Source organism: Sus scrofa, chromosome 5, assembly GCF_054392235.1.
Source record: "Sus scrofa isolate SSC_HxYL_T2T_F1_AM1 chromosome 5, Sscrofa_HxYL_maternal_Yorkshire_Landrace_v2.0, whole genome shotgun sequence".
Lineage (NCBI taxonomy): Eukaryota > Metazoa > Chordata > Mammalia > Artiodactyla > Suidae > Sus > Sus scrofa.
The window spans coordinates 23,398,651-23,412,763 of record NC_139387.1 but is presented as its reverse complement, the minus strand read 5'-3'; the positions used below and the strand labels follow the sequence as shown (position 1 = coordinate 23,412,763).

At 37.3% G+C, this 14,113-nt stretch overlaps 1 protein-coding gene across 1 annotated transcript; it reads left to right on the top strand.

Annotated features, from left to right (window-relative positions):
• The first annotated feature begins 3,229 nt into the window (after positions 1-3,229).
• Positions 3,230-8,710, top strand: LOC110258128 (olfactory receptor 6C2-like). Its single transcript, XM_021081286.2, has one exon. It carries the CDS (start codon positions 7,270-7,272, stop codon positions 8,206-8,208), a length of 939 nt encoding a protein of 312 aa, XP_020936945.2. The 5' UTR covers positions 3,230-7,269; the 3' UTR covers positions 8,209-8,710.
• The last annotated feature ends 5,403 nt before the right edge of the window (positions 8,711-14,113 follow it).

The window sequence follows — 14,113 nt, the reverse complement described above, 5'->3', positions numbered from 1 at the left end:
TGATAACCAATATTACAATCCCTCCATATACTGAAGAAGTAATTATTGAACATTGATTTGTGAGGAATAAAATAGATCATTTTTAATCCATTAACCAGAACCCATCATAATTTAGTCATTTCTTTTTCCTCTTTTAGACGTTTTTCCTACCTATTTTACAGTATTGGTGTAGAGATGGCATTCTTTTTCATTCAAGTATAATTGACATACAATATATTACATTGGCATAGTGATTCTATATTTTTATACATGATGAAATGATCAGCACAAGAAATCAGGTTATCATCCATTTTTGAGCCTCCAGATATCAACAAATTAATTTGGGAAAACTATGAGCAATATGAAACCAATACAGTCAACAACTTAGATGAAATGGAAAGGTTCTCTGAAACTTACAAATTGTAAACCTGACTCAAAAAGAAACAGAACATCTGCATACATTTCTGTTTCACCCACGAATTAATACCCAAAAATATTTTCACAAAGAAAACACCAAAATCATGTTGCCTCATTGGTGAATACGATCCAAGGGAGAAATAATCCAATCTATGCAAATTCTTTCAAAATACATGAAGAAAGAATACTTTTTCACTCATTTTAAGAAATTCACATGTATCTGATTCTAATACCAGACAAAGAAACTATGAGCATAAAAATGTAGACCAACAAACCTCATGATCGCAGAATTCAAACATCCTTAACAATTTCCTACCAAAGCTCAATAATAATAACCAAACAGATATGGTCAAGAAAACTTGGTGGACATTTCATAAGGGAAGTTACATGAATAGCCAACAAGCACATGGCAAGAGCTCAATATCACTAGTCATCAGGAAATCAAATTATAACTAAAATGAGCCACACACACTTATTAGAATGGCTACAATTAGAATATAGGCTGACACTATAAGTCACAGCAAAGACAGAGAACAACTGGAACTTCACAAAGGAATGGTCGACATACATGAAGTGATACAACCACTTGGGAAAACATTCTGGCAGGTTCATATATAGTTAAACCTGGTTATCATATGTCTTAGCAAATTCTCTATTTACCTAAGAAAAATGAAACTATACATTGCCCAAATTACATGCATGAATGTTTACAGCAGCTGGATTCATAGGACTCAAAAGTGTAAACATCCAAAATGTTCATCAAAAAACAGAGAAAACTATTGTGGTATATTCATGCAATGGAAAGCCATTCAACTGCCCAAAGGAATAAACCTCTAGAACAAATAAAATAGAAAATTTCAAAATATTTATGCTGAGCAAACGGTGTCACACACACTATATTCCATGTTTTCACATTGTTGAGCAAGAAAAAAAATCCAGAGTGTCAGAAAGCAGGTCAGTGACTGAATGAGACCAGAATGGAGTGTACTGTCTGCAAAACGTCATGAGGAAATGTTTTGGGATGACAAAGACGTTTCATGTAATGTGTGATGTGGTAATTATTTGAATGTATATATTTTTTAATTTATTTTATTTTTTAAATTATTTCCCCAATACAAATTTTTTTTCTACGATACAGCATGGTGACCCAGTTACACATACAGGCACACATTCTATTTTCTCACATTAGCATGCTCCATCATAAGTGACTAGAAATAGTTCCCAATACTACAAAACAGGATGTCATTGCTAATCCATTCCAAAGGTAACAGCTTGCATCCATTAACCCCAAACTCCCAATCTACCCCCCTCCCTCCCCTTCGCCCTTGGCAACCACAAGTCTATTCTCCACGTGCATGATTTTCTTTTCTGTGGAAAGGTTCCTTTGTGTCGTATATTAGACTCCAGGTATAAGTGATATCACATGGCATTTGTCTTTCTCTTTCTGACTTACTTCACGAGGATGAGAGTCTCTAGTTCCATCCATGTTGCTCCAAATGGCATGATTTCATTCTTTTTTATGGCTGAGCAGTATTCCATTGTGTATATATACAATGTCTTCCTAATCCAATCATATGTTGATGGACATTTGGGTTGTTTCCATGTCTTGGCTATTGTGAATAGTGCTGCAATGAACGTGCGGGTCTATGTGTCTTTTTTAAGGAAAGTTTTGTCTGGATATGATTGCTGGGTCATATGGTAGGTATCTTAGCTTTCTAAGATACCTCCACACTGTTCTCCATGGTGGCTGTACCATCTCACATTCCCACCAACAGTGCAGAAAGGTTCCCTTTTCTCCACACCCCCTCCAGCATTTGTGATTTGTGGACGTATTAATGATGGCCATTCTGACTGGTGTGAGGTGGTACCTCATAGTAGTTTTGATTTGCATTTCTCTAATAATCAGGGATGTTGAACACTGTTTCAAGTGCTTGTTGGCCATCTGTATATCTTCCTTAGAGAAATGTCTATTCAGGTCTTTTGCCCATTTTTCCATTGGATTGTTGGCTTTTTTGCTGTTGAGTTGTATAAACTGTTTGCATATTTTAGAGATTAGGTCCTTGTCAGTTGCATCATTTGAAACTGTTTTCTCCCATTCTGTAAGTTCTCTTTTTGTTTTCTTTTTGGTTTCCTTTGCTGTGTGTGCAAAACCTTTTCAGTTTGATGAGGTCCCATTGGTTTATTTTTGCTCTTATTTCTATTGCTTTGGGGGACTGACCTGAGAAAATATTCATGATGTTGATGTCAGAGAGTGTTTTGCCTCTGTTCTTTTCCAGGAGTTTGATGGTGTCTTGTCTTATATTTAAGTCTTTCAGCCATTTGGAGTTTATTTTTGTGCATGGTGTGAAGGTGTTTTCTGGCTTCAATGATTTGCATGTAGCTGTCCAGGTTTCCCAGCAATACTTGCTGAAAAGACTATCTTTTCCCATTTTATGTTCTTGCATCCCTTGTCAAAGATTAATTGACCATAGGTGTCTGGGTTTATTTCTGGGTTCTCTATTCTGTTCCATTGGTCTGTACATCTGTGTTGGTACCAGTACCACACTCTCTTGATGACCGTGGCTTTGTAATAGAGCCTGAAGTTTAGACAGTTATGCCTCCTGCTTGGTTTTTGTTCCTCAGAATTGCTTTAGCAATTCTGGGACTTTTTTTGTTAATTTATTTTCTGTGATTCCATATGAATTTTTAGATTGTTTGTTCTGGTTCTGTGAAAAATGTCATGGGTAATTTGATAGGGATTGCACTGAGTCTGTAGATTGCTTTGGGTAGTATGGCCATTTTTACAATATTCATTTTTCCAACCCAGAAGAATAGAATTTTAATTTTTACATCTTTAATTTTCTTAATTAATGCTTTATAGTTATCAGCATATAAGTCCTTTACCTCCTTGGTCAGGTGTATTCCCAGGTATTTGATTTTTTGGGGTGCAGTTATAAAAGGTATTGTATTTTTGTATTCCTTTTCTAATATTTCATTGTTACTATACAGAAAAGCAACAGATTTCTGAATGTTAATCTTATATCCTGCTACTTTGCTGAATTTGTTGATCAGCTCAAGTAGTTCTGGGGTGGAGTCCTTAGGGTTTTCTCTATATAGTACCATGTCATCTGCATTTCTGAATAGTTATGTTTACTCTAACCAAGAATTACAAAGTTACAGGATTAATAATTCAAAAAATTGTCTTTATCATCTTACAAATGCCTAACATGATACTGAAATACAAGACAGAAGTTTGCCCTTGGCCTGGTTACCCAATACTTACTATTGCACGCCTGGCCACATCTGATGCTGGTATTTACAGGTGGGTCTCTGAAGACATTTTCCCAGTTCTCCCTTCGTCTTTCTATCCCCAAAGTCTATTACACAAGAGATTCATGAGTTATTTTAAGTCAGGACCACCAAGGACATGTTTGTTTGCTTCACTTAACTGAAAACTGGGTCAATTTGTTTTCAAAAGGGAAATACTGTTGGTTTAGAAATATGGCCCTCTGCCAGAAGTATCAGAACAGCAATTTTTCCAACAACAGAGAGAGATGCCTACCTGGCCATTTTACCTACTGTTATCTTCGTAGTTACAGAGTAAAGAAAAGAGCGCCTGGGCTCAGGGGGAGGCAGGCTTTGTGTTGGAAAACTCTTCACCTTGTGTGGGTGGTGTAGGACTTGGTGAAAACTCTCCAACTGCAGAGCCCTCTGTGAGTATGAGACGGCTCCTAAAAATGAGCAGCTCTATCCACCACCTCTTTCCATCAGAAGACATTCCTGGATGACGTTTTTCACTCTTGCAACTTTACGGTTCTGAAAACACTGGATGTTACGACAATCAGGGAAGTACTATTACAATTTTCTTTTCCTTTCTGAACTCTAGAATGATGCTCTCCTCTAAGGAAAGTGTCTATGGCAAAATAACTGATTACTTTTATATTTTATGAAAGGTTTCAACAATTGCTTATGAAGTGTGTCTTTACAATATGAGTAGCAAGTATAGGACAGTCATTGATAAGCTGTTTTATGTATCAATATATTGAAATTTATCTAAATGTGGCGGAATGTTAGGGGGAACTCTTACGTGTTCTCTATCATAACCTCACCCTTATTTTAAAAAAACTTTGTTTAAAATACATCAATTGTATCTCCATTGGGGGACTTATTTGCTCATGTTTAATCAGTTGGTGACCTTATCCTCTAACAGTCTTTCATATTTTAATGGAAATTCAATTTTTTCATCTCTATATCAATATCAAGGTCAATTAATTTCATGACCGAGTTCTTACGAATGCAGGATATGAATGACTGGAAAAATAGTGGTATTTTGGAAGAAAAAATGCTCTCCTGAGTACATGCAAGCTGCTTGGCACTTGAGAGTGAGTGAGATATCTGGAGCCATGGTGACTAGAACTGAAGGGAAGTATCAGGGCTGCATATACAATTAATTTTTACCCCACTGGAAACGCTGGGTTCTCTCTTAATGACCTTGAACTTGGTGCTGAGGTGGGAAGGCTAACTTTTAAGCATACTATTCCCTGTTCTTCCCTTATTCTGCCTTTCTATAAACTCTATAGACTAAACCATGGGACTAGGCACAATGTGGAAGCTGATAACTGCCTTTCTGAATAATTAGGAAGGACATTTTTAAAGAAACCAAGTGAAACTCTATGTAACCATTTAACTGAAGCCTCTAAGGCAAATGCCTCTTGATTCAACAATGTAGGAAAGTGCAAGGTATCCTGACAGTGGCTGAAGGAAAGGAAATCCTTGCATTGGCTGTTATGTAAGTAATCAGAGAGAAGACCAAATATATTCTACTTTTTGATCCATCAACACATTTCAAAGGACAGGTTTTTTTTTTAAACTCTAGGGCTATATCTGACATGTCGCCTTTTTTGGTACTTACAGGGAGCAAAGAATGATTCTTATGTTTTAAAGAGCTCATTTTTGGAAAAAAAAAAAAAAAAAAAAAAGGAGACCAAGCAAGAGAGACAATATATGGCATATACATTAAATATGTGCAATTCTTATATCAAGTACACCTCAAAAAGCTAAAAAAGGAATTAATAGAGCCTTCACAGCTAAAAATTGGAAACCCCCCCCCATGTAGGATTACATATTTATATTACAGAGTGCAACATTCTCTCATATAAAAGAGAATGGAAATTCCACTAAATGAGAAACAGACTGCTTGTTCTTTTTTTTTTTAATTACTCACTGAATTTTATTATATTTAGACTGCTTGTTCTGAGTCCAAAGAATACATAAAAAACTTATTCTTTTAAAAATTAAGTTATTTATTGAGCTCTTGAATAGGGCCAGCTACTGTGGAATCTCAGGGAACAAGACTCTGAAGAGCCCAATAGCAAAAAAATACACTTACAGGCTCAGTGATAGAGACATGAGTACTATGTGCAAAAGAGGCAAAAACAACAGGCATGTAACTCAGACAATGAAGATTCAAGAAACTTTTTCTCAGGAAGTGACACTAAGCCCAAACTTAGTATCCTGCTAGTAACTTCTAGTGAAGGTAAGGGCGGGGTGGGGCGCTTCTAATGAACAGAGGAACAAGAAAGAGACTCCACCCAAATTATAAATATTTTGCTCTGCTTTGTGGAAAGTGAATGTCCCTCTTTGCTGGACACACTCGAAAGAGCTGTTTCACAGGGAACATTCCTTTCTAAATATAGAACCTTTATCACAGGAGTGTGCTATCCGCGGGTCAAAAAACCTCAAGCACTTCTGGTCTTAGGAGTTGATGTTATAATTTGGCTTGTAGGTAGAGACAGAATCCGTGCAATTCGGGCATTTCTAATTAATATTCATCCACAATTTCAACTGTCAGCGTTAATTTCAAATAATATCCAACCTACTTATAAACAGAATAAAATCGACTTCACTGCTAAAACACGGTTGAAATGCAATCAGATTAGAGAATATAAACACCAGACAAATAACCCATGTGAAGACTTGCCCCAACAAACTGCCCAGCACATAGAAAGTGCTCACAATTGCAGTTTGCTTTTTTGGTTTTCTTTCTTTCTTTTTTATTTCTAGTTGGTAAGTTTTAACAATGAAATAAAATTGCACTTTCACAAGTGTTGAAAAAATAGTGCATGTAATTCTTAGCTAGACTTCACCCAGCTCGCCCTAATGGTAGCATCCTCTACAACCACAGTTCAATTATTAACACTAAGGAATGAACACTATACACAAATACTGAAAACTAAAATACACATTTAAGGATGGCTCAGGGTCCCAAGCCAGGCCTGGCTGGGTAAGCACCACCACCACCTCTGCCCCCAAGGCGCATATCGCACACTCTCTGGGCACCCCCTGTCGGATCTGCGATGGTGGTGCCATGCACAGGTTTCCTGACTCCATATCCCAACACCTAGGGGCTGTGGACCTCGCTGAGGTCTGTGAGTCCCCAGGGATGCCAGAAGGGCCAAGCTTTGCGGTGTCAGAGGGGAAAAAGACTAACTGAAACATAAATAAAATTAAAAGATATGAATACAGACATAATTAGGAGTTTCCCAGTTTTTCCACTAAGGTCACTTTAGCTAAATACATTGGAGAGAATAAATGGCAAAATTTAGCTTAACAGAAAACTAGAGATGGGAGAACATACAAGAGGTAGAAAAATATGGACTGTAATATAAAATGATTTCAGAAAAAGAAAATCTTGAGGGGATCTATTATGCACATAAAAGAGCTGAGAATTCCTGACTTTTGACGGGACATAAGGAAGTCAAAGAAGAAAATGACTATTCACTGCATTGATTGGATTTTTTTACACAATGGCCACACCCTCATAATTTCATACAAGTTTTCTCAGTTCAAGGTCATGTGAGTTGGTGAGAAGTTGAGAAGAACTACAAGTCAGTCATGAGAAACCATACATCATTATCTACATTCATACTTCTGGGACTGACAGGTGATCCTCAAATGCAGCTTCTCATTTTTCTATTTCTGTTTGTCTCCTACACGCTGAGTATAACTGGGAACCTGACCATCATTATACTCACTTTAGTAGATTCTCGCCTTAAAACTGCCATGTACTTCTTCCTCAAACACTTCTCCTTTTTAGAAACCTTATTCACTACGGTCTGCATCCCCAGGTTCCTATACAGCTTATCAACTGGGGACAAAACTATCTCCTATAATGCCTGTATGGCTCAACTATTTTTTGTCATCCTTTTTGGAGCCACAGAATTTTTTCTCCTGGCCGCCATGTCCTATGACCGCTACGTGGCCATCTGCAAACCCTTACATTATGCGACCATCATGAACAGCAGAGTCTGTGGATGGCTTGTCAGCTGCTGTTGGATAGCAGGTTGGTTGGTCATATTTCCACCACTGTGCCTGGGCCTAAACCTGGAATTCTGTGACTCTAATATCATTGATCATTTTGCCTGTGATGCTTCTCCTTTGCTGAAGATATCTTGTTCAGACACATGGTTCTTAGAACAGATGGTTGTTGCCCTTGCTGTGTTGACTGACATCATGACACTTCTGTGTGTAGTTATGTCCTATACCTACATCATCAAGACCATCATAAAGTTCCCTTCTGCCCAGCAAAAGATGAAGGCCTTCTCTACCTGCTCTTCTCACCTGATAGTGGTTTCTATCACCTATGGCAGTTGTATCTTCATCTATGTCAAACCTTCAGCAAAGGATGATGTTGCAATTAATAAGTGTGTGTCTGTGCTCACTACTTCAGTTTCCCCCATGTTAAACCCATTTATTTATACCCTGAGGAACAAGCAAGTGAAACAAGCTTTCACAGATGTAATCAAAAGAATGCCATTGATCTCAAAGAAGTAATGTTGAAAGTCAGCATCAAATAAAAAATATAAGTACAAAAAGAGTAGTGCACCTTAAAGTTATAATTGTCAATTTATTTTTTCTCTTTTTCAGCCACACTTGCAGCCTATGGAAATTCCCAGGCCAGGCACTGAATCTAAGCTGCAGCTGCAGCTTCTGCCACAGCAACAGCAATGCTGGATCCTCAACCTTCACACCACAGCGTGACTCCATTAGCTTTAATCTTAACTATTGTACCCTGGTCTATCATATGTTCATATTAAATGCTCCTAACACCTTTACTCCTGAATCTTGTCTCCCAAATCATCACGTCATTGCTTGTCGAAACAAACAAGTTTAGTCATTTCAAATCTTGTTGAAAATAAACTTTCTCCAAGATGACATCTCATACCAAGAGAGCAGGAAATTAAATTTCAAAAAAAAAAAATAGGCCTTAGCTAAATTCTAATCTGGATATGATCCATAAAAGAACTATTAAATCTTATGTGCAAAATAAAAAAAATCAAATTCTTCAACTGACAGGTAAATAGCAAAGCCATAGTAGCCACCGAGTTATTGAAAACCAAAAATCCAAAAAGTACATACACAATTATATAGTTACTCTTCTCAAGCAGGAATCAGATAATTTTTCAAAATATTTATGAGTTAGTTCGAGCAAAAAGGAATGGATTTTAACACTACGGGTTTATACACCTGGAGGTCCATGTCTACCTTGTAAAAGAAACTTTAAAGCCCAAAGGTTTAGAGTTGAGAGTCACCAGATTCTCTGTAAAGTGAAAAAACACAGCCTCTACATTAATTCATCACCCAGTTAGCAGTGATCTTATAAAATCTGCTGAGACTTTAAAACCATCTTTATGATGATAAAGAAAGACTAGTGCCGAAAAACATAATACAATGCAAGTCCTAAACAGAGCTAAGTGAAGCCAACAGGAGCCAGTAGTGATTCTGCCTGATTTGTTCACGGCTGTACCATCACCCCCTCGAACAGTGCACAGAATATATAACAGGTTCGAAATGGATGTCAATAGAAATTAATGGTTGTGATTTAGAAAATATAAAAAGAAAAATGATATGATAGCAAAGGGACTACACCAAAGAAGAAAGCAAATTCAATGAGCTTCGGGCTTGTTTATTTGGAATTCATCAAATACCTAAGGGCACATTCCTAGCTTTTCTCTTAAGGTCTCACTCAGCCTCTTAATAGTCTGTTGCTGGAGTGGAGGTCTTTTTCCATTCATTAAACTCTGACATCTCTAATCTTTATTGGAGACAATTCTACCCAAGGCCATCTACTGATGTCCCTTAATAAGAAGAAAAACAAAGTTAAGAATTGAACTATTGGAGTTCCCACTGTGGTGCAGCGGAAACAAATCTGATTAGGAACCATGAGGTTGCAGGTTCGATCCCTGGCCTCGCTCGGGCTGAGGGTCTGGCGTTGCCATGAGCTGTGGTGTAGGTCGCAGATGTGGCTTGGATCTGGTGTTGCTGTGGCTGTGATATAGGATGGAAGCTACAGCTCCCATTAGACCTCTAGCCTGGGAACCTCCATATGCTGCGGGTGAGGCCCTCAAAAAGACAAAAAAAAGAAGAATTGAACTATCTACTGATCTATTATTTTTGTGGAGTTGCAGAATACTCTCTCTAGTACACAGAAAGATGCTGAGTCTTTTCTAAGACAATTTATTAAGAATATCCACCCAATCACGTTCATACCAATGATTTTTATTTCTGGATTGGAACAACATAGATTTTTTAACACATCTGATGAGAAATCTATGTGACAAGCCATGCAAATATAAAAACTGTCCTACCTACAACTAAGAATTACTCCTATAGAAATGGTCTGGTGTATAAGCAGCCATGGGAACAAAAATATTTATATAAAACTTTTAAGTAGCATTTTTATTATTAAAAAAGAAGTGTAAACAACTTCAATTTCCAAACTGGTGGTATTTATCAAAGATAGATTAAAATTGTACAATTAAAAATTGCTCTAAATCTCCTTATATTGATAACTAAATACAACCATAATTGGTTGGGTGAAAAAGGTAGATTACAACTATGTTTGCGAGTTTACTTAGGTACATATGTTTGAGTGGGAAAATATATGACACTGATGTTATAAAACAATTTACAGTGCTAATGTCTATGTAATTTGTTTCCCTTTTACCTCCATATTTCTCATCATGTCCATGAGTTACTTAATTTTACTGGCCATGCCCTGGCATGCAGAAGATCCCAGGACAGGAATGGAACCCACACCACAGCAGTGACAACACAATTCTTAACCACCAGGACACCAGTGAATTACTTAACCAAAAGAAAGTAGAGAATGGTTCCACTGCCTGAAATAATACCAAAAATAATAATTTCATCATTTCACTTATATTAGCCTGCATCACCACAGTATATCTAATTCTGCTGTTGCAGTTTCTTGATCTTAAGGGCACTGACACCGTTGCTGTAAAGTTGACAGCCAAAATTTTACATTAATATTCCTTGATGACGTTCAGACCTGGGTCTCCAAGGACTCTTTTCTTTGTTTACTCTGACTCCTGTTATACGTAGAATACACAAATTAACTAGCCATAATATTTGGTGCCAAATACGTTCTCCTGATGAAGAAATTCAGAAGATCAACCATCCCTAATCACTCCAAAGCCCAAGATATGCCTAGCCCTAGAGATTAGGCATTTCTGTTCTTCTATCTTTCTTTCGTTCTTCTTTTTTTTTTTTTTTTCCTTGCTGTCAAGTGAAGAACACGAAAATGGCAGAGGCCCTCTTCTAGAAATGCCCTATAGTGTAGGAGGGCTCTGGGCATTTCCAGGGATTTTCTAGCTGAGTGTGGTTTCCCAAGAAAACTTAGCTTTCAGGTCTCTACTAGCATATTCCTGTTCAGCCTGTGTCTCATTATGAGAATGTTCAAATAAATGGTCAACGGATGCCATGAAATACTTTACTGTTTAAAGGTTAAGTCTGAAAGTGTTTGCTGCCTCAGTTATTTTCACAGCATGTATGCATGTGTTCTGGCAGAAGGTGGGAGGTGGATGGGAAATGTCATGACAGAGTTCTCTCTTTAAACAAAGGCTTAGACTTCAATAACCAATACAGTTAGCATTTGAAGGGACTATCCTATAGTCATGTATGAGATACAATTTTTGTTCTACAAGGATGGCCCTAGAAATCATTAGCACGCCTGGTTATGATTCGGGCCTAAATCATAAATAAAATCGACAAACTCACATGGACACACAAAAAATAAAATCCAAGCACCCACACACACATACACCTACACACATCAACTGCAGACTCACATACTGAAAATTTATTCATTTTTTAATTTTTGCCCAAATAAAATACTCTGTGAAAGTTTAGAGTCAATCTGAATGTGTTGACATTATTAAATATTTAATATTTATGTAATACTGGATTCAGATACAAGAAAAATATTGATTATTAAAAATGAGATGTTTTAAGACCCAAGCAAAGCTGAGTCAAATACCAAGAGAACTACTGGGTAGTGAACTGAGTTCATGAAAATAGAAGAAAACAGGACAGAGCTTCTCGTGTGAGCTATGGTCACCGTCAGATGACAATGCACTGTTCAGGAGGGTATTAGCTTCCATCAAACGTTACTTATCTTGAGCCTCAATTACTATCCCTCCCTGTGACGCCATCTGTCTACCCTGGAGACTCCATCCTGGATACTGAGCCAACAGTAGCAGAAGACAGGGTTTCCTTGCTCAGATGAAAGAGAGAAAGACATTGCTTAAAAGTGTGAAATAAGTTAATCTGAGAAAGACAAGTACTGTATGATCTCACTTATATCTGGAATCTAAACAATTGAAACAAATAAACAACACACACACACACACACACACACAAATAACCCACGCTCACAGATACAGAGAACAGATTAGTGCTTTAAAAGAACAAGAGTAAAGTGAGGCGGGAGAAATGGATGAAGGGGCTCAAAGGACAGAAACTTCAGTTAGAAAGCAAATGAGTCATGGGGATGGAATTTACAGCATGGAGACTATAGTTGCATATTTGAAAGTTAGTAAGCGAGTGTATCTTAAAAGTTCTCATCACAAGAAAAAAAAAGTTTGGTAACTACATAGGTGATGGGTGTTAACTAGACTAAATCGTGAAATAATTATTTTACAATGTATACAGTGAACTATTATATTATATACCTGAAACTAATCTAATGTTAAATATCATTTATAGCTTAATTTTTAAAAAATCTCCTTGGTCATATGTGGATGATGCTAGAGGAACGACTGTTTTTAAAATTAGTAATAAAGGGAAAGAATTTTTTTAAAAAGTTCTCCTTGTACAAGTATCAGTACTTTTCGAAGCAAATACTGTAAAAACACAAGAAAATGGCTTATTCCTTGGAGATCCATTTTACATTTAGTAAAGGTAAAAGAATTTGGATCCCCAAAGACATTACTTACAGGTTGGAAAACTATGATTACCTATCCATGTAATTGGAGGCAGATGAGAAATAATGCTCACCTATCTAATGATCTTATTAACCTAAATGAATACAGTCAGTCCCAACTCTTCAGCCTTAATATTTCACTGAAGGAAATACTGAGCCAACATGGAAGGATCAATATACTAACAGGAATAAAGAATAAAACAGTGGTGTTCCCGTAGTGGCACAATAATAACGAACCCAAGCAGTATCCCTGAGGATGCAGGTTTGATCCCTGGCCCCGCTCAGTGGGTTGAGGATCTGGCACTGCTGTGCCTGTGATATCGGCCGGCAGCTACAGCTCTGATTTTACCCCTAGCCTGTGAATTTCCATATGCCATGGGAGCAGCCCTAAAACAACAAAAGAACAATGAAGCAATAAAATGGAAAATCCGCTAGTTGCTATTAGAGACATTTAATCTCCATCGGACCTGCTGCTCCACATGAATTCAGTGACTGCACGCATTTAGTATTTTCCCTCAACAGCCCATCTACCTCAGCGGCATCACTATAATTATTTATTATTCTGGCCACTCTTTGCTTCTCAACTATCTCGGTTTGACAATGAATTATATCACAATACTACCTTTGTTTCAATTACCAATACAAATACCGTCATCATGCAACCAAGATATTCAGGTAGATGTGCACCAATAAACAGAGTGCAGTGATTCAGGCCTGGGACTCTGGAGCCCTCCTGGCTGGCTACTGAATATTTAGGAAACGGTGGACACAGACTTTATCTCTCTGTGCTCCATTTTTACCATCTTGAAAACAGAGAACATACACCTCCCTACCTCACGGGATATCCTAAAGTTTATGTGGATTATATCTGTAATATATTCACCCCAGTGCCTGGACCATAGCAAGAGACTTGTAAGCATGTATTATCACGACTATATTGAATTATATCGATATCAAGAATCATACTGAATTAAGTCACAGGAAGACACAGGATGGAGTGTTTTATCAAGGCTTGTGAGGTTGAGAAGGAGTAAGTGATTGAGAAATAAATGCAAAATGTAAAAACAGACACAAAAATGTAGACCTGAAAGACATGAAAACAAAAGGAGGAGAGTTTCATGGAAAGGATATTCAGCAACTTTTGTCTTGACTTTTTCTCCACAGTACAGTGTATGAATATGCTTCAATCTGAGGCATTAAATAAAGCACCAATAAAGGACATCTTTTATGTCCTTCAGCAGTTCATTCATTATACGCAGCTTTACCTCACAAGGTAATGAAAGGGCAGTAAAGTAACCAGGTTGTGCTGCAGAATGTTATCCAAGAAGGAGCACAGGGTATAGGAAGTGAAGCTTTGATTAGAACAGCAAAACTACTCATGTGGATGTTTTAGAGTCAAAACATGTTTTACTCTATTAATGAATGATCACTCGTTAGAAAGCAAAAAAAACAAAA

Bases quoted from the DNA above. Each gene is read 5' to 3' on its own strand.
- LOC110258128 (XM_021081286.2), top strand. From the start codon at position 7,270: ATGAGAAACCATACATCATTATCTACATTCATACTTCTGGGACTGACA.